General features: G+C 38.1%; 1 protein-coding gene across 1 annotated transcript; it reads right to left on the bottom strand.

The window, feature by feature from the left end:
* Positions 1–689: 689 nt before the first annotated feature.
* On the bottom strand, positions 690–25590 carry LOC101864116 (cytochrome P450 20A1). Its single transcript, XM_005090834.3, has 12 exons — positions 25384–25590; positions 20993–21042; positions 18593–18762; positions 16629–16774; positions 15512–15679; positions 14741–14822; positions 13417–13590; positions 11838–11961; positions 9564–9675; positions 8756–8820; positions 8252–8401; positions 690–5307 (listed from the first exon to the last, which is right to left on the bottom strand). Exons 1-12 carry the CDS (start codon positions 25453–25455, stop codon positions 5205–5207), a joined length of 1416 nt encoding a protein of 471 aa, XP_005090891.1. The 5' UTR covers positions 25456–25590; the 3' UTR covers positions 690–5204.
* Between the last annotated feature and the right edge of the window lie 1159 nt (positions 25591–26749).

The following is a 26749-nucleotide window of genomic DNA, read 5'->3' as shown; positions in this document are numbered from 1 at the left end:
CTTGTTGTGATTTCTTTTGTGCTTGTTGTATCCTCTGGCTGGACAAATAGTAGAACAGACAACTTTTTTCCAAAGTACGTGTGTCTAATTAGCTCAGAGCATGTCAGACAATGCCATTTGCAGTGAGCACTAGAAAATATGTCCACCTGTGCTTGGTATCTGTGTCTATGTTGATGACAGTATGTTAAAAACTTGAAGCTTACATCATATGTGACCACAAAGCCAAGAAAAATCTACAAACAAGAAAGTGAGCTTTTCAAAGTGTTTATTATGAAACTAAGCATGAGGTCATCACACACGCAAAGTTCTTTATATTAGCGACAATCTTATTTTAACCCTACCCGTACGCCCTATGGTCATTTTGTACCCCCCGGGTTGTATTCTTCACATTTTAGAATACTTCCTAGAGTACGAAGATCTCTTTAAAACTTTCAGTACTGCTCAAAAAATCATTTTGACAGACTGCTATGCAAAGCGTACGGATCAACAAGTAAATTTCCTCTTTGGAAAATGGTGACACTGAGTTCCCCACGTCATATGGATACGATAGTAAAACACGACATATGGATAGGGTTTAACAGTCAGAAATGATAACAGACACAGGAAATGTTCCATTCCTGCAAATCTGAACACAACTGACTGCAGTTTTATAAAATTGACACTAGAATATTTTCTCCACAATTTTTGGCTTTTTTTTTTTTGCATGCATGTATGCATACATCATGAATGTACATTGCATGTGAGTACAAAATTAAAAGAAAAAAAATGAACATGGAAAAAAACAACATTGTTCTTGTTAATTCCCAATAGACCCAGACATTTTATCACAAGTAAAGAAAGGCAGACATTTCCCATCAGTAAGAAGAAGCAGAATAAGAGGCTCAATAAAGTCTACAAACGTTTATATTAGATAAATGAAAGGATAACTTTTCTAAACAAAGTAAAGACGGATCACATGAGACTATATGACAGATATAATTTGGAAGAAAACCTGTAAAGAATTAGGCTCTGGAGCCCAAAACCCTTGGACAAAGAAAATCAGAATAAAGAATATATTCAACTACCACCACAACTACAAGCTACACCAAAGTACAGAGACCAAAGATAAAAGCACCAAAAGACTCAGTTTATGTATTATAATAGATTATAATAGATTTGTAGAGGAATCCCTGGTCTAAAAAAGACTTTCCAAAAAGAGTTGTAACTGCTGTCCCCATACCCATGCTGGAACAGGAGAAGTGATCTTATTTCTATAACTGGTGTACACACTTGTTGACTCTGCATTCTTAGATAAGGTCCCAGAATCATACAGCCAAAGCACTTTAACCAAAGTTATAGGCCCTAATAAGCTTGAAGGTCGACAAGAAGAAACTTTGAGCACTGATCCAGGAGAAAAAAATGCGACAAGTTGGTCTATGCAAAAAGTCATTCACTCTCACATTACTCATGCTATGATATTTCAAACAACAGGCAATGGGCATTTTTACTTAGCATTCAGTTGTTTTTGAGTTGTGTTTTTTTTAAGGAAATAGTGATTTGAGAGCTTGAGAAGTCCCACAAACATTGATTAGAGCACTCCTTCCCATCAACAAAATTTCTCTTTAATGCCACCTAATGAGCTTTCAAGAATCATCAGGAGAGAGAATCTCAACACCATAGAATGAGCAATCGACAGTAAGCAAAAAACTGCTCGCTTTCAGTAAACTGAACACAATAAAGTGGCATTAATTAGAAAAATATCTGGCAAGAACAGCCACTCACACTTGCAAATTTTTATGGAAATCAAACTACTGTAGCGCGCTCATATGACCTTACGCAGTTGCTAGCGCCGTAAGACACTTAAAAATAAACAAAAATACTGTACATTCAACTAACAAGAAAGCAATCCAAAAAAAAAAATATCATTGGCCTTTTTCACAAGCGAGTAAAGAAAAGTTCAAAACGAAAAAAGATCATTAGGCCCTTACGTGCACTACATTTTGCTTTTAAATTACATGTTATTTATTTCAGACTACAGCTTCACTTAAATACAAGCAAACCAACACAATGCTGTTCAAAAACAGACTGATGATTTTTTGCACCTGGTAAAAGACACACTGTAAAAGTACACTGCTATAAATCTTGTGCCCGCACGGCAAAACAACTTTGAATAGAGGTCAACTATCAAAAACCCACATTCCAGTTCTAACAAGTACAGTGTACTTTAGAAAAAGCACTAAGAAAAATGAGGAATAAATAATCAGCCTATGTGAAGCAGTATGGTGAAATCAGGCGCTCATCAAAATACAGAAATTGGAGAAACAGGCATTTTTCTGCCAGTTTGGAAATTTTAATGGAATTTTTATTTTAGGCTCAACCTCTTTTATGTCAATCTAAAATCATATTTCCATGTAAATTTTACTGAAAAACATTGATTAAAGGCAGAAAATATGTCATTTATCTCTTTTCAAGGACTCTTTAGCTATTGGAGTTACCAGACTTTGGTGGCCATTTTCTCGCTAATTTCACCACTGAAACCAGGTGATCTTGATCACAAATATCTTAAGCTCTATTCAAGACATATGGATATCTATTTCATTGAAAGCATGATACCAATAATTCCACATGCTCAAAAATTTACGAGTGCCTGATTCCACCTTGTCATGACACAAATTATGAAATTCTCCCATATCCAAGGTCTTACAGGAAGTGAGACGTGGCATCTGGTTTTCTTGGACATGGACGAAAAAGTTTGGACATGTAAAATGTACATTGTACTCATTTAAGACACCTTGGCAACTCAAGGTAAAAAAAAAAAACAACTTCGCCACTGATCAGGGCAAGGGGAAAGGCTCACAGAAAATAAATTGACAGAACCTCTTCAGAGCCAGTGTGCGACAAGCTGGAAGAAGGCAACCAAATGCATGGAGAGTGGAAGAACCTTACAGTGAGAGATTCTGAAAAGACGGAATGCATTTTACTGTTCAAAACAGCTCACAGTATAATTTACAATACAATTATTATAACTGCAATAAAAGGCATTCAAATCACCTGCTCTATTTACATTTCTGACATCAGGACTGCAAAGCCTATATTATACTCTAAACATTCTAACCTAGCTACAAATACTACTTAAGGAAAGTAGGCCTACCTTTTCCAATATATTCAGCAGAAACAGAATCACATTTTTCTTTCTGGTTACAGCACAGCCAGACAGGATGCCATTTTGTACCAGGATAGCATTTGTTTGACGCAGGTGGTTGGTGGGTGTTCTGGTGTGGTACTCTTTCTTTCCCATCAAACTTTATCGTCCTTATCTCTCCTCCTTTTTTTTGTGTTTGTCAGTCTCTTCAAACACCTCTAATTTTCGGCGCTTGTATGACCCTATTGTGTTGCAAGTGTCATTAAAACCTTACTAAAAAGAAAAGTAATTTTAACTAAAACTTAGTTATAAAAAGTAAGTGCAAAGAGCCACTTAATCCTACAATCAAAGTTACATTCTATCTTATAAACTCAGCTTTGAGTTTTGATAAAGGGTGTTACATTAATCCTACAGAGCTTGTGGAAATAATTTGTTGCACAATAAACAGAAGATGAGAAAAAGTCAGAATCTCTCACTTTTCTAGAGCATCAGAAACTGTGGTGCAAACCCTTGCAGTCCACATAGATCTTACATTTTTTAGTGATATAAAAATATATAAATTGAAAGAACTGAAAAATAGGCCTCAATAGTCAATGGGATAAGAGTGGTACAATTCTGAACAAAAATTCAGAATTAAGGAAAAAATAAATTACAGGCAGAAATTTATAACATGACTTAAAATAACACAATTAATTCACAAGCAACTTAGATAATCATATGTAATCTATCTCCCCAATCACTGTCATCACGGCATACACACTGACAGCTACTTTTGTCACACAAGTTTTAGTTCCTCCGATTCCCTAACCACTCCAAAATTTCCAAGATGCCCACATGAACTAAAATGCTTTCCCATAATGCACACATGGAAAACCATTTTATTGCTCTATTCTCTACACATGGTTTGAGACAATTCCTTCTGGCTACGCCAGACTTCATCAGCATCACACGTAGGCTAAAACAGCTTTTAAAAGGAATAGCCAAAATTAAGAACTGAACAGTCTCTTTTCTGATCTCACCATTCACAACTGTAGCTAGAAAGGGCTCACTATTTTCCCATAGACAAAGTGAGAATATTTTCATGTTCTTAAAGTAGATGGAGAATTATTTTACCACCTATGTAGGGTCGTTAACTCAGCATCAGGAACCATTAGGCCTAATCAACATTTTTTAAAAAAAATAAAAGGTGGGGGTGGGGAAATAAACCAAATCAATTGCATGATTCACACATTAACAAACCAGCTGTACTTGACAAGCAGAGCCTCTTGGGACAGACGTACAACAAAATATCTTGCGAGAAATAAGAAACATCCCACCCGAGTGCAGACAAAATACTCCTCAGTTTTTAGATCCATACCTGAGGTCATGATCTAATACTACTTGGCTCTTAATGACGAGTCTCTGTCTCGTTAATGATCAACACAGTAATTATACAATAACACAAACAGTTTCCATAAGTATAACAAAAACTAATAGAAAATTGTTTAAACATTTTTCTCACAAATTTTTCCAAGGCATCCTTGAAAACAGTTGAAACGATCATTTTACACAAGGCTCTTTTTATCAAAGGAATATTTATACAAATGATATTTCAATGTCCAAAATCCATTTTCACAATATATCTACAAAAAAAACCAAAAAACACTAATGAAAAAGACTATCATACAACTATGACTCTGGGAGTATTACAGATATTTCCAAAAGTATGGATACTACTGGAAAAATAGCACCTCGCTATTCAGCTCTCGTGCTGAATGAGAATTCAGCATCCTATGAAGGTAACAACACATTCAACACCACAGCTATATTACTTGGAGCAAATGCTAAGAACTAATTACTCACATAAACAGAAGCATATAAGTATGTTGTCCAAGACTGTAGCAACATAATGTATTCCTCTCCACAAATTCAGAAAAAGTCGCTGGCTATACAAACCAACCAATATCAATTCCACTCATTAAGGGACCACTTCTTTGAAAGTAGTAAAAAAAACAAAAAACTCAGAGGCACATGCTTTTTCCCATAAGATGTTTTTCCGGAAAACATTCTCAGTTCCATATTCAGCTCTTCCCTTCAGACCAGATCATTTTCTTTTGGACACCTTGAGCCAGATTTCCTCCTGTGGATGAGTGACTAAACCAAAGACAGGCTTCACCACCTGGTCATCCCACATGCTCACCTCAAACCTGTGAAAAACAAAGAGATTGGAGTAGTCTCACAGACATCAGTATATTATACAGTTGAACCTGTTCTACCGGCCATATGTATAAGACAATCACCTGTACAAACAACCTCTTCTCATTTCCCCCCTTGCATGTTTTTCACATTACAATGACACTGAGTAAAACATCCCCCTTGCCACTTTTTACCTCAACAATGGGTGGTTGTCTTAGAGAGTTTCAACTGTATTTTAAAAAAAGAAGAGCCAACTACAAGTTTTCCCTAGAGCTCCTTTACTGGGACTAAAAGGAACAAAATATATAATCTACTATCTATTTGTGGTGGCCGAATTTTGCTATTCAAAAGGCTTTTTAATGGCTTCATCGATCGACATGCGGTTTTCGCCAAAAGATTCTTTATAAAATTCTCCAGATCATGGCGCCCTTCGTTTTTTCAGTTTTTGAGACAGTTTTGCTGCAAAAAGCTAAATTTCTGTATTTCGCCGATCGCTTTTGTAGACCGACGCTTCTGTTTCTGTAATTTTAGAAAATCCGCCAGGTTTGTTTATTTCAAGTTGTACTTCCGTTCGATACTATCGCGCATTGTCGTGCAATACTGAACACTATTTTAAGTGTGCTACCCATATAGATCTAGCCTCGTGTTTTCTTTTTTTACTTGGTGCTAAATTCGACTCTGATCCTTTCGTTTGATGCCCATCATCGCTTTTTCTGGACTCCTTTGTAAAATTCTTTTTCTTTCTACTGGGAACAATCGAAACGCTTCTGTCTCAATCCGTTCATCGAACGGGAGCCCAGCTAGTATAATATATTAATAAAATTATGATATATAATATAATAGATGGCGAGTTGCTGGCTGCCTGCTGCCTTCTGGTAATAAAATTTTCGTTTATAAACTAACTTATTGCAAACTTCTTTTTTTTTAAAGTAGAGTTTTTACGGCGTTTGCAACTGCATAAGGTCATATGAGGTCAAGGGGTGGATGTAAACAGAGAAGTCTTTACAGGGACTCAGGCTTACTCTGCTCACCTCTCTAGCTTCAGCAGCACAAAGTCTACTTCGACTATAAAGGCAACCCGGAAATAGAGGGTAACAAGAGTGTGACAAACATAAAAAATAAGTAGAGAAAAAATGACAACAGTAAGGATTAGGAAAGAAAAAGCAGTAGTTGCCTGTTGCAGTTCAGGCAGTTATGAGCATGAAATTGATGAATCAGCCCATTTACAATTCTACTGCGCATAAGAACATATTAATGTTCCCCCTTTGGAAATGGCCTAAAGGCACTTCAGTTAGAAGCACCACCCGGGGGGTGGGGGGGGGGTATTATTGCAAACAAAGCCCTATAGCAAAAACAATATCAAAATAAGAACCAGCATATCGAAATTAATAAAAGACACATATGTGACTCTTTTTCTTGCTGCAATTTGAAGATCACAAAAAAAAGTAATTTTACCAAGAATGTATCATAATTATTTTTTAAATATTTTTTTTTATAGTAGAGGGTTTTACGGCACTCGCAACTGCATACGGTCATATGAGCGCCAAGGGGTGGGTGTCAACAGAGAAATCTTTACAGGGAATCAGACTTATTCTGCTCACCTCTCTAGCTTCAACAGCACAAGGTCTGCTTCAACTATAGAGGCACCCCGGAAATAGCGGGTCACAAGAGTGTGACAAACATACAAAAGAAATAAAGGAAAAATGACCACAGCAAGGATTGGGAAAGAAAAAGCAGTAGTTCCCTGTTGTGGTTCAGGCACAGTTATGAGCATGACATTGATGAATCAGCCCATTTACAATTCTACTGTGCATAAGAACATGTTAATGTTCACCCTTTGGAAATGGTCTAAAGGCACTTCAGACAGTAGCACCGCCCCGGGGAGGTAATATTCCAAACAACGCTCTATAGCAAAAACACTTTCAAAATCAGAAGCAGCATATCGAAATTAATAAAAGACACACATGTGACTCTTTTTTTTGCTGCAATATACAGATCACAAAAAAAGTATTTTTTCCCAGATTCCATTATGAATTATTTTCTTATCACAAAGAGGATGGACAACTGTCAGTTTTAACTGAATGTATAATACCCTCCTTCATGCCCAGTACTAACAAAGGTGGAGGAATGCCTGACCAAGAAATATAGTCTCGCATCAGAAAAGCACTTTTCATATCTTTGAATAGGATTTAGAGGGCCAGGAATATCTCACTTCGAACAAAGGTGAGGATTTTCAACTCAAATATGAAGCCAGTCTCATAGCATGAATGAGAGACATAGAACTCATCTCAGACTTGCATAGAGGATCCAGACTTTCTTGAACAAGTGTCTCAGAAAGTAACAGAGGATCAGATGGACAGACAGTCACAAACGAGAAAGTGTAAAGGAGAACAAGACAGAGCCCAGTCAGGGGGGGGGGGGAGAGAAGGTAGTGGCGATAGATTGGACATGCTCTCACTCAGGAAGTCAGGCAGCTGCATAACAAGGAAAAGTTTGGATTGGAATCCACAGGGTAAAAGATCAAGGGGATGACCCTGTAGAGCTTGGAGACGAGTCACACAAATTGATTTACATAAAAAAGAGAAGACACGGAACAACATCAAGAGGCTGGCCAAGCATAGGAAAAGGTGGAAAGTGTTTGTTCGTGGCCTATACCTTGACTCAGGGTGAGAAAAGCAATGATGATGATGATGCCTGAGCACATACATCTCCATCGTTATGAGTGGATGTGCGCTTACTTGTCGTGTGGAAGCATCAATATGCCCTCTGGTTACACGATTCGACAGTTATTCTCTAAATTTTGAACAGTAACAAAACACTGGTACAGAAAAAAAACATGACAACTTTCTTTGACAATAACCATGTATGCCCCCTGACAAGGATTTTTTTTTTAAATGCAAAAGGTCAAAGAGACATAAGGTATATCCAACCCTGAACAAGGTTAACTTTACTTACTTCCTAATAAGAGTAGCTACCAAAACAGTGGCCTCATTGTATGCGAATTTATGACCAGGGCAAATTCTCTTGCCGGCAAATCCAAAGGGGGAAAACGCATACGTTGGATGGTCCTTGCTTTTTTCAGTACTGAAGCGATCAGGATCAAACCTGAAAAGCAAGGCAAAACAAAGTGTATCACATATTTGTCTACTATTCACGGGAAAAACTTCTGACAAAAATACATTTGCGAACTGTTTATTACAAAGGAGATACCAACTAATATGCAAAACCATTTAGGACCGCTCATAGAAAACATATACAAATATCACTGTAATCTATTCCTCACTGGCCTTTAATATGCAAGGAGGATTTTCCATCTTTATGAACCATGTCTTGACGTAAAATCTTCACGTCTGCTTCAGTTGTTCCCTTGTTTCTCAAAAGGAATTAGGGACAGCTGATGAAACAGCAAAAAGCGCTCACGGTGATTAAGCGTGTAGAAAAGTCAAAATGTTGATTTACCTTTGTGGGAGAGGCCAAAGCTTTTCATCCTGCATCACGACACCAAGCGCATGAATCACTGGAGTCTGATGGACACAAACATAGACAACAGTAACAAAAGGGAAGTTTGAACTCACATCCCACTACTGGGAAATACGCACATAAAACTGCCATTTGTAAAAGGCTGGCGCATCAATAAATTACAACTTAAATGGACAAAACATTACCATGACATGAAAGAAGGGAGTCAAAGAGCCAGACAGCGGAAAAGATGGGAAGACAACATCAAAGAGTGGACAGTGGCCATGACTCAGACTGGAGCACTCTAACTAAAGGAAGCTGAGAACCGAGAAGAGTGAAAGAAGCTGGTTGCACAATCTGCAGTGGTGCCCCAACAGTCAGCCATGGGATGTGTGAGGAGAGGGGAGGAGATTCCCTCCAAAATAGAAAGCTCACATTATCTCATGGCTACTCTCCAAAATATTCAAATTTACCACCTTAGTCTCCCAAGTGAAATACATCATTGCAGTCTGTTAGGCATAAACCACTACCAATAACACAATACAAGTCTAAAAAAATACAGAGTATCCATTTGTAGCCGAGTGAACGTAAAAAGGGTACATACCTTTAGCATGGATGCAATGCTCAACCAGTTCAAATTTGGAATCAAAACCACAACCCTTCAACAGCCAAAGTTAAGTCAAAATAGAAATTTATGTAAAAAGCCCTATCGACAAAACATTGATATGACTTGATGTCTCAAGACTGTCTAGGTCTTTACGTGTGGCACCCTGCTAGACAAATTCTAACTGGCACTTTCCAGTCTTACATTTTTGGGAACTTTGTGTCCGCCAAGCTCAGTATCAAAATCCTGGACTCGTGCACCCCAAGGAGCAACAACAGCACAGCGCAGCGTTTCCTGAAGTACCTGGTAGAGATACCTGTCAAGAAAATAAAGAGTTAATGAGTGAGAGAGAAAGAGAGAGGGGGGGTGGGGGGAAGGGAGGGAGAGGGAGAGAGAGGGAGGGAGGAAGAGAGAAGAGAGAGAGAGAGAGAGAAAGAGAGAGAGAAAGAGAGAGAGAGAGAGAGAGAGAGAGAGAGAGAGAGAGAGAGAGAGAGAGAGCATATAAATAATAAAATACTAAAAGTGAAACCTACAATAATGCAGTATCAAAGAGGCACAAAAAATAATCCATAAAAGCTTAATTATCAACATTCATAAATCCAAAACCAATAGTAAATTATAGTAAATAGCCTCCTCATTACATTAACTAGGTAGAGTAAACACTGCCTCGCAGGCACTCGCGGCCTTCCGACCGCGGGTATCGGTGAAATCGGGGTAATTCCGATCAGTTTCTTTGCGCTTTTGCTATAAAACACCAAATGCCGTACACCTTGTAAAAGTTCAGCTTTTCTTTGTTACAATGGTGTAAGTTGTTTATATGTCTGAATATTAGGAGCTGGAGAATCGCCGAGGAAAGAGAAGCCCCTCGTGGTCGGAATTCGCGGTCGGCCGGTTCTAAAATTGACACGTGTGTGTTCAAATGCTTCACGGAACGCGGGATGATTAAATGCCGTCTTTTTATTGGCGGAGAACTGTAGAGCTTTGAACGGCCTTTTCCATGGTATAATTTTGGCCTTTGGCGTTTAAATAGAAAGTCTTTAAAAATACCGTCAAAATTTTCAAAAAAACATTTTTTACACGAAATATGTAAAATACTGGCTAAAAAAAGGTGTCACTTAAAAGATCAGTTTATTTTCTATTAGAATAAAGTAATCAGCTTGGAATTATTTTGCATCAATCCTTCCGCGAGACTCGGAAAGCACGTGACCCCCCCATATGGGGTACACTACAGTATACAGCCGACTCGCTCGCTTCGGGGCTGGTGCGGCGCCGGAAGGGAATGGTACCAAAATGCTCAGTGGATATAGGCCTTTCAAATGGAACAGATAAATTTGGCATACAGCTACTTTGAAAATTTAGTTTCTGGTACCTACATTAACCTTATCAGTACATCGTGTTTTACTATCGTATCCATACTACATGGGGAACTCTGTGCCCTACTTTCCAAAGAGGAAGTTTACTCATTAATCCGATCCGTACGCATGGCATATCAGTCTGTCAAATTGATTTTTTGAGAAATACTGAAAGTTACAAAGAGATTTTCGCTCTAGAAGTATTCTAAAATGAGAAGAATACAATCCCTGGGGTACAAAATGACTCAGGGCATAAGAATAGGGTAAAGATGACTAAAATCATTCAGAAACAAGTCAAGTCAGTTGGGGTTAACAATTTCGTTCGGCTTTCCTTAAAAGAAACATACTAAGAACAGGCCAGACTATACAATGCTCTTTAAAAATATATTTATGCATTGAGAATGGTATCAGTGTACAAATAAAGCATGGGCTTCACACTCGTTCAGTTAATGCCTTGTCAAAGGACAACCCGATAACTCCACTGTCCCTGTTACCATCCTCAAAGTCTTTGATTCAATTGCACAAGGCAATGGTGGCCAGGGCATATTTGCGAACAAATACCCAATTCCTACTATGGACTGGCTAAAGGAGTAAATAGGAAAGAGTACAGGCATTTTGCTTGTCAGTGGAGCCACAAGCAACCAGGACAGCAAACAAAATTCTCAATTTTACATGAGAAACATAAAACTAAAGGTACTGTTTTACAAATATTTTTGGACACTACTTCAGGTGAGCAAGCATCATTATACACTCACTTTTCTGAACAAATATTCAAAACCACACAGTATTTAAAAATGCAAAAAGCCTTTCTACTGAACAAAATGTTTCAATTTTTAAATGACATCAATTCTGTTTGTTTTAGTAGAGGTTTTATGACGCTCGCAACTGCATAAGGTCATATGAGTGTCAGAAGATCAGAGGTGTTACAAGAGAATAACAAACATAAAAAAGAAGAAGGGGAGATAAGGACGATAGATGTTTGATAGGAAAGAAGGAGCAAACCACACCAGAGCACCCGCCAACCACCCACACATCAATTCTGCTATTAACCATCAAAATAATTTTTAAAAAGCATAGTACTATTTCTAAAATCATGTACACTGCATGTAACAATCAGAAGAGGTACCGTAGCTGGCCATAGTTGGAATCTGTGACGACGTCTTTCTGGCCTAAGACTTGGACAATCTCCGAGTGCAGCTTGCTCTGAATGTCAGGATGAGTGGCCAGGAAATACATGGCCCATGTCAACACTGGTGAAACATCGGGTATATTAGTGTATCAGTATTTTAGAAACTTTTGGCTTAGTTACACAAGACAGAAAGTTCCATACAGTACAGTACATATAATGAACGAAAGCTTGCTCAGCTATCACTATGCGAGTTCAGTAACAATCAAGAAACTGGCTTATGGTAAAGCATAATATTGTTTGCCATTGCGCCGAGTTCTGAGAGCAGTTTGTCTTTATATTTTTGCATTCTGTCCAATGCAGAATGCAACTGTAAGAAATGTACAGCTACAGCATGAAAAAACATGTCTTACTCTATAAGAGGAGAAATACCCAAGCCAGTGAAACTATATAATAGCTCTAAGCCTATAATGGTCCAGACAGGCAGGGTTGAAGCAGTCCATCTCCCAATTGGTCGCTTTTAAACACAAGGAGGCTATCCCGAAAAATACTGTTTTGAGAAAATCGAAATTAAAATTTTTGCCCAATGTTCACTTTCTACTTTCTTTAAAAGACAAGGAGAGCTTTCTCTATAACCAAAATAAATATACACATCAATGAAACCAAACTTCTCCTATAGGTATGGCAATGCCCACTTTTGGTGTTGGTCAAGATTTCTGGAAACCCCCGAAATCTGAGTTAGCCCGCTTGTCATTAAAAGCAACCCATTGACTTGCAGAGTGTTGGCGACATCATAAAAGATCTACAATTAAACAACCAATCAGTGCGTAGCCCCACCCTTCTTTTTCCTTAACTTTGATCCATGTCTAAAGAATTTATTCTTCATTTAAGCCACAGCAAAGATAGAGACTACTCTAAAAAATGTCAGCATCAAGAAAACAACCAACTTTTCAACATACTACATAACAAAAGTAGTAGCACACAATGAGCTGGTAGTGAAGTGCCACATTATGCAAGAATGCAAACTAAAGGAAAAAAACCCATAATGCAAGGAAAAAGAGGTAAAATAGACAAACCCAAGAAGTGCATTACCAACCATCTGCCACCGATTACATTGTCACCTCTTGAGAGCAAAAACAACAGCAGGTAGACAGTGAAGTTATCAAAGGGATGGGCAAATTAATTTTCTAGATACATCATAGTGTTTGAATTCCAAGCTATAATAACTGGTTCAGTTCTGGATCTTAGCACTGTATTATTCACCGAGATTTTTACTGATAGCATTTTGGTTGGTGCTTTTCGGCACAAGTCCTAACGTAAGACTTTATATAGAAAGCTATCTGCAATAGGATCCAGCTACGTGAGTGGAGAGCCCTGAAAACTCCTCAAACAACCAAAGTGAAAGAACCACCCCCACCCCCACCCCCACCTACCCACATTCCGTATTGGGGATTCAAACAATTTTAGGTTGTAATGACAAAAACTAAATTAGTGATAAATAAAATATGATACGACTGGTGAATATTGTGAAGCAGAAAAAGACATACAAGAACACATTCACAAAGGTACAACCACTCACTGTAAGCAGATGTGTGAAATGCTCCAACCATGTAAGATATGACATCAGAAATAAGCACATCCTCATCTGTCGTAGATTGAAGGATGACGTCAATCAGGAGCTGCTGGTCCTGGAGTTTGTTCTGTTCCCGGTGTTCTACAACCTTCTTCACCGTCTTCTTCAGGTACTGGAGAGCTAGACAAGAGCAAAATAGTCTAAATCATTTGTAAAAAATGGAGTAGACTTACACTCCCTTCTTACCTTCATGTTTACTGTTCAATCAAATTTGTATGGTTTCCCTTACCCCTTTTTGAGCCGTAGCTGCCTAAACCAGCCTGCTCGTCATGTTGCCATACTTTAACCAGCCGGACACACTGTTCTTTAGTGCAGGCTTAAAAAAAAGAACAATTCACTCTAAATTTAAATGCTGATGTCCTAGGTTTTTGTTTGCAAAATTTCATTGAAATACGTTGCTTAGATCAAAAGCAAATGCAATCTCTTTGCAACGCCCTGTGAACCTCTAAATTTAGATGCTGACGACCTAGGTTTTTGTAGGTGAAATTTCATTGAAATACGCCGCTTAGATCAAAAGCAAAGGCAATCTCTTTGCAATGCCCCCTGAACCTCTAAAAAACATTGAAATAATTCAGTTCTTGGAAGCCATCATTTTGGTTCTGCTGTGCTGACCTACTGACAAAAGAACATTTTAACCTGGTGGAAAATCTCATGCATCTCATCTTCCCATCTCCTTGAAAAATATGGCTCAGTAAGTAAATACCAAACCTGTATAGTAAAAAACCTACAAAAAAAAAGAGAAGGAATTTAAAATCTTGATCTACTTTTAAATTTCAATATGTTGAAAATCAAACACTATTTATATGCTGGCTGCAAGGAAATAGGTCACCTTTCATTCAAAATAAAAGATATTATCCATCATTGAAAGAAGGTATTAGAATGTGTCATAAACCTGAACTAGAGCATCCAATTGCACAAAATTGAGAATCCGGTCAGTGATGGGACAAAAAGAGATTTTACAACCAAAAGCAATTAGAAAATCTAATTGGGTCAAAAGTAGACACCATGTGCTTCAAAACACTCACACACTCATTGCAATTAATACACAGACTGAGTTTTGGTCTATCCCTGAATATGTTCTATTCAGCCACTTGGCGCACAGTCCTTGTGACCCACAAAATCAAACAGCATATGATGTCACACGGGTCTTGGCTTCCTAATACGTCATAATATGCCTATGGAAGACAGGATTCAATCTACTTTTGTTTTTCGAAAGAAAGAAGGGAAGCAGGGGTGCGGAGGGACAAGCCTCTAAAAACTGATAGCCTACCTTCTGTAAATGACTTTTGCCGTGCATCGTTCTCACCAGGAGGGACAGGGTCTGTGATGCGGTGCTCCATCTCATTCCACACCTGATAGCCCAGTAAGAACAATCAACAATAACATGATTTTTGCCTTTCGTAGAAAAGTCGTTTTCATCAGAAAGAAGACATATATTCCCATCAAAGAACAAAAATAAACCTAGTCAAAGCATACTTAGAGTCTAAAAATAACATTATCATAAGGCAGATTTGGCCCTAAGTCATCTAAATGGGTAAAGAAAAATAATTGTTCTAAATATAACACTAGCAAAAATGTCTATGGAGGCCCATATTTGCAATCTTCTTGGACTGATTACCTTTCGACAAGGTAACTATCTCGGCACAGGAAAGTTCTTTCTAATGAAATGTCAATAAAGGAGAAAATAGAACATAAATGACAATAGGAAGTTATTTTAATATATATTCCAGCTCAACCTAGCATTTTCAACTTAACACAATTTTTCAGCATTCTACTACCTCGTGTTTATCCCCTGCGAATACTACAATAATATCCAGAGCTGCCAGAGAAAAAACCAAAGAAATAAACCAAAGCTTGCAGGTTCAGTAATCTGTGATTATAAAAGCTGATGACAGAACAGGACTAGAGAACAGGAAAGGAGGACAAAATAGAAAATTTTACAGAAGTAAATTGACAGAGAGGTCCTTTTTAATCTATAATGTGATGTGATTTACATACATAACAGAAAAGAAAAAAAAAAGCTCCAAAAAAATGTTCATACCTTTGTGTAGGCATTAAAAACACTCTGTGCCAATTTCTCATCTTGGAAACTGTCTCCCATCAGGGTCAACAAAGTGGCGCGAACCGAAAATAATGCCATGTCCTCACCAAGTGGTATGTGGTCAGACTCACTTTTCTTTGACCATTTTTTTTCCACAATTCCTGCAATCTGAAACAAACAGAACAAAAAAAACGTGAGCAACGATTTTGTCTTTACAGGACAGCCCATGTACTAATAAGTGGACAGTGGATCTTAAAAGCACCATAAATATAGAAAATAGATATGGTCCATTGAAAAAACATACTCAATAATGTTTAGTCTCAAAATCATCTGACAATTCCATTAGCAGGCCAGACATCTGCTCAAATATTCTGAGCCCTTCCATTGTGGTACAGTGCAATAAAATTGTCATCTTTTGTGAGGCATTATGGTGAAATCAAGAAGTCGTCAAAATAATATCAAAGAAAACGCCTTATTTCTTCCCACATGGCTATTTTTATGGAATTTTATTTTTTGGCTCAACACCTTTTATATCCATTTAAAAACACTGCTGGGTGACTTTTACTGAAAATTTTTTATGAAAGGAACAAAAAACGTAAATTTACAGTGTCCAATGACTCTCAAGCTAAGGAAGTCGTCAAACTTCCGCAGCCACTTTCTCTCTAATTTTACCTCTGAAACCAAGTGACCCCACCCCCTTCAATTCAAAATATCTCAACTTGTATCGAAGATAGATGGATAACTTTTTCATTGAAAGCAAGACAAATGAACAAGCTTTAAGATGATACCAATAACTCCATATGCCCAAATATTGATGAGCAACTGATTCCTAAGCTTCGTGATACATTTCGAAGAGGGATAGAGAGCAAAGAATGATAAGTGACATAAAATGAACAGTAAAATCCAAAACAGGATGTGCACAACACTTCAAGTTACTCCAAAGCATTGTAATATGAATATAAAATGAATAAGTCAAAATAAGCTCTAAAACAAACTGAATGAAAGAATACCAATTGTCGACAGTAAGCACAAAGGAATTACACTCAAAAGAAGCAAAAAGTATTCTATTTTGCCCTTTCTTTTCAAATAGAAAAGATAAATTGCATAAGGCCCCTACCGTTTGAAATTCAGCAAAATGTTTCTTGAGATTTTCATGAGAAAAAGGGCGGTCATAAGCTTTTCTCCTCATCCGCCCATCAGAACCATTGGCAAACTGCAAAGACTGCATACTAATCAGAGGTTCAATGAACCTAAACAGCTCAGCTGAAAATAAAAATTAAAAATTCATTCAAAATATTAGACATATTTTAAAAACATAAAATGGCTCACATAGATAGCATCTAAAACTGGTGGTTCTGTGATTTTCCTTCCATCCCTGGGTAGGAGATAAAGCAGTGGCTGTAGGTGCAATGCCACAAACAAAAACCCAACTCCATCACAGAGAGATTGTAAGAAAAATGAATGGGTATGTTGGTGTCTATTGTATTATATTGAGAAGTTGTTTGAGGAGATAAAGAAGAGAAAGACGCTATTACGAGCATAGATGCTGTGTGTTGCTGAAATACAAAAATTATAATATAATAATAATAATACTAATAGTAATAATAATACCAATTGGAAGCTAGATTTCCCCCCTCCTACCAGAGCAACCAAGTCCTCTCATCCGAGAGATGGGGGCAGGGGAAGGTATGGCAGATCCCAGAGGGTTAATGTTGTCAACAAGCAAGACGCAAATGGTCTCTGCACCTTCTCCGCAGTCATAGGGCTCTCCGATAAGTGCATGCTTAATACATGTATGTAGCTGGATATTCCCTACGTAAAGTCACATCCAGTACAGTGCTGATAATGAACCTCTGCTTTCCACCCCACCAGTACCCGTCCCAACTCCAGGTCAAAGAAAGGTTGTCGAAGGAGAGAGGAGAAAAGAAAAGTTAATAAATGTAATAAAGTAAAACAATAAAGACAATAAACAGAAAGAGTAAAAAACATAGTAAAGTAATATGTCTCTTTTCGGGGTCACCCCTTGACTCGTTAGCTTCCTCTTTTTCTTTTCCTATTCGAAGAGTACTAATCCCCCGAAGAGGTGGGTCTATTTGGGGGGGGGGGGGCTCACATAGATACAATCTACAAATAGAACAAAGTTAGTTTTCTACTGACCATTTAGTGTCTTTGGGAAAAAAATGAGTATCACCAAATTTTCTTTCAGTCACAGTAGAAAGCCAGGTCAAAAAAAGGAAATGTTCATTTTTCGTGCAACAGCAATATTATCTTTAAAATAAACCTCTAAAAAAAGTATAGTTCGATAAAAAAAAATTTAAAAATTAAAAAATGACTTCACTGTAACAGTACAACAGACTTTCTAAAGGCAGAACATGATTCACTGTCAGCATGCTCATCTCTGGTTCTACGGTTAATACAAAATAAAAAAGTATACAATGACTTCCTATGGACACAAAATTGAAATCTGACACCAGTAAACAAAACAAATCAAGTATTTAATAATGACTATTTTTTACATGTTTTCTGACACAAGATGCATAGCATGGGTTAACCCATGACCTTGTTTAGAGACAAGAATTGGATTGATTATGCCATTGTAAGTTTTAAACAAGTTTCAAAGATTAGAATTTACAAAAGCAAAAGAAGTGCAACTCCTTAGCTATTACTTTCACTACCTTTAAATCCTAAAATTCTAGTAATTTTGGCAAAGCAAATCAATTCCACGATTACATTTTTTAATACTCCGGCAGGAAAAAAGGTTTTCCCTTTTTTTTTCTTTGATTGGTGCACATATGCAAAAATGGATTAGTTGCAACCCATTTTCATTAACAAAACGCTTCACTTAAAATTTAAGAGATCTGTAAAGAGCTTTAGCTTTAGTATAGGTTTTACGGCGCTCGCAACTGCATAAGGTCATATGAGAACCAGAAGATTAGAGGTGTTACAAGAGAGTAACAAACATAAAAAAGAAGAAGACGTTTCATAGGAAAGAAGAAGCAAACCACACCAGAGCACTCGCCAACCACCCACGATCAGTAAAGAATACACACAAAAAATTCACACATGTATGACATGACTTACTGGGTCTGTCAAATACATTGGCATGGGCTTTGAACAGTTCAGGTGAAGCAATGCTGACCACATAGGTCTGTCCCCACCAGAAACCAGCAATGTCTCCAAACTGGCTATGTAGGTCAAGCAGAAATTCATGCAGACTGCCTGCACGAGCGATATCACTGAAGTTGCCATCTCTGAAAGCAATATAATACAATTTTGTCCATGATAGACCACCTGTAGGACATATAAAAATGTATTGCCCCGGCAAAATAACATTAACAAACCTTTCTTTTTAAGAGGTCTAGCGGGTAACGTTTTTGGTCAATTTTCGATGAATTTATTGATTTTCTGGAAAGCAACTTTTTAACATCTTTGATCATTGCTGAATCAGGTGCTCGTCAAAATAATGAAATAGAAGAAATAGGCATTTTTCTGCATGTTTGGCAATTTTTATTGAATTTTTTTTCCGCACATTATTTTTTAATCCATTTCAAGAACAAATTTGCGTGTGGACTTTACTGAAAAACTTTGATTAAAGGCACAAAAAATATAAGTTTTCAGTTACCATGGGCTCTCAAGCTAAGGAAATAACCAAGCTTTGGTGGCAATTTTCTCGCTAATTTAACTTCTGAAACAAGGCTATCGTCACCTCCCTCACTGCGCATATTTCTCAACTTCTATTCAAGATGAATGGGTACTTTTTCCTTCGAAGGCAAGACAAATGAACAAGGTATAAGATGATACCAATAACTCCACAGGCCCAAAAATTGACGAGCGTCTGATTCCACCATGTAATTGCACACGTGAGGTTGTTGTTGTTGTTATCGATCCAGACACATATGTGAGGCAACGTGGTGAAATCAGGCACTCGTCAAAACAATCAAAGTGAAGAAACTGGCATTTATCCGCAGGTTTGAGGATTTTTATTGAATTTTTGTTTTTTAGGCTCATTAAAGAACACATTTCTGTGCAGATTTTACAGAAAAGGCACAAAAAATTTAAATTTTCAGTTTCTACGAACTGTTAAGCTATAGAAATAATTCATCTTTGGCAGCCATTTTCTCAATAATTTTTCATCAGGCACCAGGTGACACCACCTCCTTCATTCGTAAATATCTTGACTTCTTTTCAAGATAAATGGGTATTTATTTCATCCAAAGCAAGCCAAATGAACAAGCTTTAAGATGATACCAATAACTCCACATGCCCAAAAATTCACGAGAGCCTGATTCCACCACGTCATATATCATATATATATATATCTGTTCAATCCACTCTGCTTCCATAGAACTAATGTATTGACATCAATATTTCCATCAGTTGTTATCAAATCAGCACAGACCTTACTGAATTATCATACAACAAAGTTGACGTTGAAACACCCTTATACCACAATAGTTCCTACAAGATAATGAAATGTTCCATTGTCTTGGCATATCAAATGTTTTCTCAAAGTGCATGCAGTTTACAACATGCGATTTATTTAGGAACGATATTCACTCCAGGGATTGATCAGTTATTATAAAGTAAAGTCATGATCTACAGAGGTGAAAGGTGGTCAGTATGATCATATTCTTTTGACTAAATCTGGCCTGTTCCTCTTTCAGCTTTGTATCTGTACCTAAATTATAGGTTTCATTTTTGTATCTACTTTCTTTTCAGGTAAGTGTTTTACAGTGAACTGCATAAAGTTAAAGGCATACATGGTCATATGAGCGCGCAGATGACAGAACATGAACAGAGAGAAGGAAAGGAGGTGAAAGGAGAACACTTTTTTAGAGAAGAAAATTTTCCATTGCTGTCAAGTTTTGAATCTGGGACATACTGAATGACAGGCAAACACTGTACCTTTTGACCACAAGAGCCTCCAGGGGTATTATGTAGACTTTGAAAATGACACAAATACAAAGTATAAGGGGGAACGGGGAAGAGGGGTTGGGAGTGATGCTGACTGCTGACCACACCACTTGACTGGCTGGCCACGAGTGCAATCATGCTGTGGGACGCCCACAGTGCAGATGACAAGAGGTCTAACTTTCTGTAAGCCATTGCAATGAGAGGAAAGGAATGATGTAGGAGTCTGCAGTGCACAAGTGAGAATTTCTGCTTTCCACTTTCATTCATCTTCTTGCTTTCACACAGTCAACATGTTCATAAAGGGAGCTAACCATGTCAATTGTTTTAACATTATTTTTTACCTCCCTTGATTTTCTCTTCATTTCTTTGTACTTGGGGCTTTCATGAACATGTTGAATTACGGAAATCCTGCAGACTATTACTTCCAATCCCTGATGAATTCAAGTTTCCCATGTTTGACTGTAATATAAGTTGTCGCGCAGTAAGAAAGACATTGTACACAACATAAAATATGATAAAAGAAAAGGGTAGTAAAAACTCCATAATAATAGTGGATCTAATACTTACTCTTTACTTGATGGATCAACACCAGGTATTGTGGTGACCTTCTTCGAGCTCTGAAACAAAAGTTGGATTTGATAATGCGATGTATATTTTTATTTTGACAGTTGTATACTTGAGAGCTTAATTTAATCTTAAGAGAGGCATACAAACGATACACCTCCCTAGGCAAAGGAAAAAACAGATTATAATGCATATATACAATAGTGCTTCTATTATTTTCTGTTGACACTGTATTGTTCAGCTATCCAAAGCACACTAGCCTCATCACATTGGCTAAGTAAATAATAATCTGTATTGTAACAATGTGATGCACCTAGTTCATTGAATGTTGAACAGTACTGACAAGCAAGGCAACGTCTGGAAATACTGAATCCCAATGTCTCTCAGACAGTTTAAAGATTTACACTGAAGAGATAGAAAATAGTGCATCAAACTTAAAATGCTAGCAAAATATAAAAATGCTGAATTTTTTCAACACGCACAAATAATTTAATCATAATCAGAATATAATCTCTAAAACTTTTGATTTTTATCAAGTGTGTGACGCTGCTTTTTAAATAAAGGAGCAGAGAACAAGTGCACCTCTAAACAAATGTTGATTCCGGTGTGGGGGAAGTGGTAGGGTTCTGTTTAAAATTTTAGTAAGGTTTTATGGCGCTGGCAACTGCATTAAAGTAAAGGTCACATAAGCACAAAGGGGTGGACGTCAACAGAGAAGCCCAAACAGGGCATCAGGCTTACTCTGCTCACCTCTCTAGCCTCAATAGCACAAATCTGCTTCAACTATCAAGGCACCCCGGAAATAGCAGTTCACAAGAGAGTGACAAACATACAATAGAAGTAGAGGAAAATAACGAAAGTGAGGATGAGGAAAGAAAAAACAGGTTAAGTTTGATTACATTTACAGTATAATCCAGTTATATCGACAGCCGATGTATCATCATTTTGACATCGGCATATATTCCAATTACGATGTTCCTACAATATTTTCACTTAACAATTCCTCTCTATCAACTTTTTTTCGGCCCACTCTGCAATCGACAAGCTTCCTGGGTACCTGGCGAAGCTCACAAACATGATAAATGGGGGGAATAAGCCACACTAACCGTCAACACGTTAGTTCTTCATTAAGTCCCCATACCCGCCAAGTAGCCTCTATTCGACACACCAGGTTTTTGTAGGTCATCATGTAGGGCCTACACAGTGTAGTCTCCAACACAGTACAGTGCTTCACAGACGTGAGCGTCTCGGAGCACTGGGCATCACCTCCCTACCCCCCTCCTGATCACTCATTCCCTTCCCCATCCCATTCTCAGTCTGTAGCTGGCAAGGGCCACGATCAGCGAGTCAGAGCCTCGCCTTTCCATTTTCCCCAGCAAGCGGCCACAAACAGGCATACAAGGATGCTAAAACAAAGTTTGCACTTTTGTACAGTGCGCCTCGCGTTGCTCAGTCTTTGGTTCCATGACTCACCCCCACTCCGCTCTGCCTCTAGTTAGTTTCACTGTGTAGTTGTGTAAGAATCAAGGGAAGCAACCAGCTTTAAAAGTAGTATTTTCTTTTTACCTCTAACCTCCCCTTGTTTTTTTCCTCTTTGGCTTTAAATATTTCATTTATCGACAATTTTATATACATATCGACACCAAATCCATTTCCCAGAACATGTCCATGTAAGCGGATTATACTGTAATTACATTAAAAGCGGGGGTCGACGAAACAAATTCGGACAACCTGCAGTTTGGCTTTTAATAGCTTTTAACTGTCCTGTTTCAGTAACATTCTCTTTTTATATCAAGTAGGCCTTTTCTGATGAAACTTTATCATGTTCTGAAAAATCAATTCAATTTTCAAACTTGAACTTTTTAACAAACTCTACTCTGCTAATATTTTTAGTAGGTTGTAAGTAATTTTAGTCTTCAGATTTTAAAACTTGGCCTTGATCACAAACTCAACCAACACTAACACTTTATATATATCTACAACAACAAAAACTACTAGAGATCTATCGACATAGATGTTTCAGAGCTATGAGTTCAGGAGTCATATATATTCATCATGTATAACGTTTGTTCGATTTTTTGCTGGTTTTTTTCTTTAGCTGTGCTACAGGCTCAAAGGACGGGATAATCCGGTTTTGGCCCCAACGGTCATGTAGTGTGGGTTTTGGCTACACCCATGATTTCTTCTGGTTCTAAACGATTACTTTTCGACACACGTGACGATTTTTGATGCAGTGAGTGAGAGATCATCAAACCTAATTACAAACGCAGAGACTATGCTCACAGCGCCGTGAACATAGTTTGCAGGCTACAATAACGGCACCCTGAAAGTAGTTTGCAATTTAATAATGATCTGGCTCACTTCACCTCCTACCTTTTCCCTTTCAAGTCTTCTTTTTTTCCCCACCCTCCAACCCCTCTTCCTACTTGGGCCTTCTTCCAGTCTCCAATGTTTCCTCGAACGACTTTTTTTCTTCAAATTGTCGAGTGTTTCCGGCTCCGCACACGAGAAGAGGATCAAAGTCGTGTTCCGCACGCTGAGCTAGCGAGACCTTGTCGACTGCGGCTGTTTTACTGTGCCCGCCTTCGCCCTTCATTTGGACAACCCCTGCTAGGAATCTATTTTTCACACCAGCATTCCAGTGCTGTTTCCTCATTCACCTTGACTCCCCTGCAACCCCCCCCCCTTTTTAAAGGTAAGTTCCGGTTAAGTTTTCGATAGTGTACATGAGGCCTAACGTAGATCTAGTGGAGTTGGGGCGGGACCACTTCTCCAGGGCTAAGAGTCCCCCCTAACAGCTGCTAAACAGCAATTGATCTGTGCACGCAAAGGGGTGCTATCTACTATTCTTCTTCTGGAGAAACGAAAGACAGCTTCAAAACAAAGACTGCAGCGCCATCTGAAGCAGGGAGTGGACTTCCGCAGATCACTTTTTAAACTTTTTCGGATAAGTGAACCATCTTGTTTTTATAGATAGTGTAGAATTCTGTGTAGATAGGCTACTGAAACTAAATCTAGAATCTACATCTAGAATCTAGATCTAGAGATCTTTATATAAAGATCTAGATCTAGACTAGATCTAGATTCTTATAAATCTAGATGGCCACCTATTCATAGAATAGCGCAGGCGAGTCTTTTGGGTATTCTCACCCGGTAGGCGTTCACCGTTAAATAGCCTAGGCCGACCAGAGAAGCGTTCACCCTGAACCACAGAATTCTACACTGTGATAACAGAATTATAGAATTCTGTGCTGTGAACAAACGTTCTAGATCTACTACTGTTAGTGTTAGCCTAAAAGCGTGCAATTTTGTCTGTGGGCAGTGGAGATAGAGAAAGAGAGAGAGAGAGAGGAGTAGCGCGAGAACTTCCAGGCAAAACAAAATTTCGACCCGCGTAGTTCGGCTCGATTCGGAAAGTTAAATAGTCGTAGCATCTTTGTAGACAACCAAATTAATTTAGTTTTGTTTTTTCACATCATTTTTTAGCTTTGTTTTGGAAAATTTGATCATCCACACCTATAGACAGTATTCAGAAAGAGACAGAGAGAGACAGAGAGGGGAGGAGTAGATCTTGCGAGAACTTCCTGGCAAAACAAAATGGCGACCCGCGTAGTTCGGCTCGATTCGAAAAGTGAAATAGCCATAGCATCTTTGAAGACGATCAAATTAGCTTACTTTTGTGCTATAACATAATTTTTTCTTGGCTTTTATCAATTTGATCAGTACTGTCATAGACAGTATTTGAGTATTCCAAAAGAAAGTGGCTATTCTCACCAGCCCGGAAGTTCTCGCAAGATCAACTCCTCCCCTCTTCTCTCTCTCTCTGTCTCTTTCTGAATACTGTCTATCGGTGTGGACGATCAAATTGACCAAAACAAAGTTAAAAAATGATGTTAAAACACAAAAGTAAATTAATTTGGTTGTCTACAAAGATGCTACGGCTATTTAACTTTTCGAATCGAGCCGGACTACGCGGGTCGCCATTTTGTTTTACCCGGAAATTCTCGCGCTACTCCTCTCTCTCTTTCTCTCTCTCTCTCCACTGCCCACAGACAAAATTGTACGCTTTTAGTAGGCTACAGTTGTAATGGAACGTTTGTTCACGGCACAGAATTCTACAATTTTTCTGTTATCACAGTGTAGAATTCTGTGGTTTAGGGTGAATGCAAAATTTGGTGAACACGCACCGGGTGAGAATAGCCACAAGACTCGCCTGCACTATTCTCACTCCGGGTGAGAATAGAGGTGGTCAGATCTAAATTTGTTTTTGTTTTTTTACTGAGACTGTCTGGGACTGGAACGCTCTGACACTTCCAGGTTCCTGCAGCTCAGGTAAGGGTAAGAAGGGGAAAAATTGACGTGAATGCACACTGGATGATGAAAAGCATACGTACCGGATAGAGCCATATTATTGCAACGAGCAAAACTGTAAGAAATGTTACTGCAAAGATCACAAAGTCCAACATCTTAGGATAGGCTAGACAGTTCAAAACAACAAGGATGGGGTGCGTCCGCTCACGAGCCAACTTCAGCTGACTCGACCACAGTACTGCTACGTTGCAGCTGAGCTCACCGTCCCAACTTGGTCGACAGTGGAGAACATAATAAAAAATTAATAATTTTAGAGTGGCTTCCCTTGTTCAAATGTTATTCGTCGAAATTTACGAAGAAACCGCTGATGCTGATTCTGATTTTATATTTACAAATCAAAATGTTATACGTTTTACTAGAAACAACGTTAGAAGGCATGTTTTATTCTTTTTTAGCTTCCAAGAATAAGACTAAAAGAAGAAAAATCAGATTATTGAGAACTGATAAGGTCTATAGTGTACATCTATGGGTCATATCAATATAATTTTTATCTTAATCGTAACTTTGTTTTTCAGTGATTCATCTCGAAAATACTTTCTGAATACATGTATTTATTCTGATCGTGGACATTAGATCTACTGAAACAAAACTAAAACAAACTTACAAAGAGAAAGAGCCATGTAATGTTTGGGGCGTATTTCATAATTCATTAGTATATTTTTCCTTTTATAACTGTAATAGGGAGGAAAGAATGTTGCTACTCTCCCATATTATGCAGAGTTTCGGAGCACTTTTCAAATATTTCAAGATAATTCTAAAAAATATTACTTTTATATTAACAAACACTGTAGGCATGAAAAACGTTTGTTTGTAAATTTGTTTTATCCCCGGAAATAATAGACCTATATAGACCTATAGTATGGGCCTATGGGATTATATTGGGTCATCAACAAAATTAGGCATACTTTTGCAATAATGATAGGCCGAACATGCATTGAAAACAAACTTAAGTTTTGCTGTAAAAATAAAAATAGGGCCCACAAATATAGATCTACATGCAGCTTGTTTTTAGAGGCAAGGACAAGGGTAGTAACAAAACAATGTGTTACAGGGCATTGTAAGTTGATCGTACAGGTATATCACTCTGCAGACATAAAAGTATCCTTTTTTTTTGTAAAGCAGTTTGCAGCGCCTTCCATTCCCCAATAATAATATTATTACATGTATAATGAAAGTGCAATATGCGATTTCGTAAGGAGAAGGAGGAGGAGGAGGAGGAGGAGGAGGACGACGACGACAACGACGAGGATGGGGAGAATTAGGAGCTGGGAGGGATCGAGGAGGAGGAAGAGGGGAAGAGGGGAAGCGAGGGAGGAGGAGGAGGAGGATGTAGATTACGAGGAGGATGAAGACTGGAAGGAAAATGATGATACAGATGAGAGGCGGAGA

The sequence above is a fragment of the Aplysia californica genome, unplaced genomic scaffold (assembly GCF_000002075.1).
Source record: "Aplysia californica isolate F4 #8 unplaced genomic scaffold, AplCal3.0 scaffold00022, whole genome shotgun sequence".
Lineage (NCBI taxonomy): Eukaryota > Metazoa > Mollusca > Gastropoda > Aplysiida > Aplysiidae > Aplysia > Aplysia californica.
Note: the sequence above shows the minus strand (reverse complement) of the source record. Positions and strands in the feature narration are given on the sequence as shown.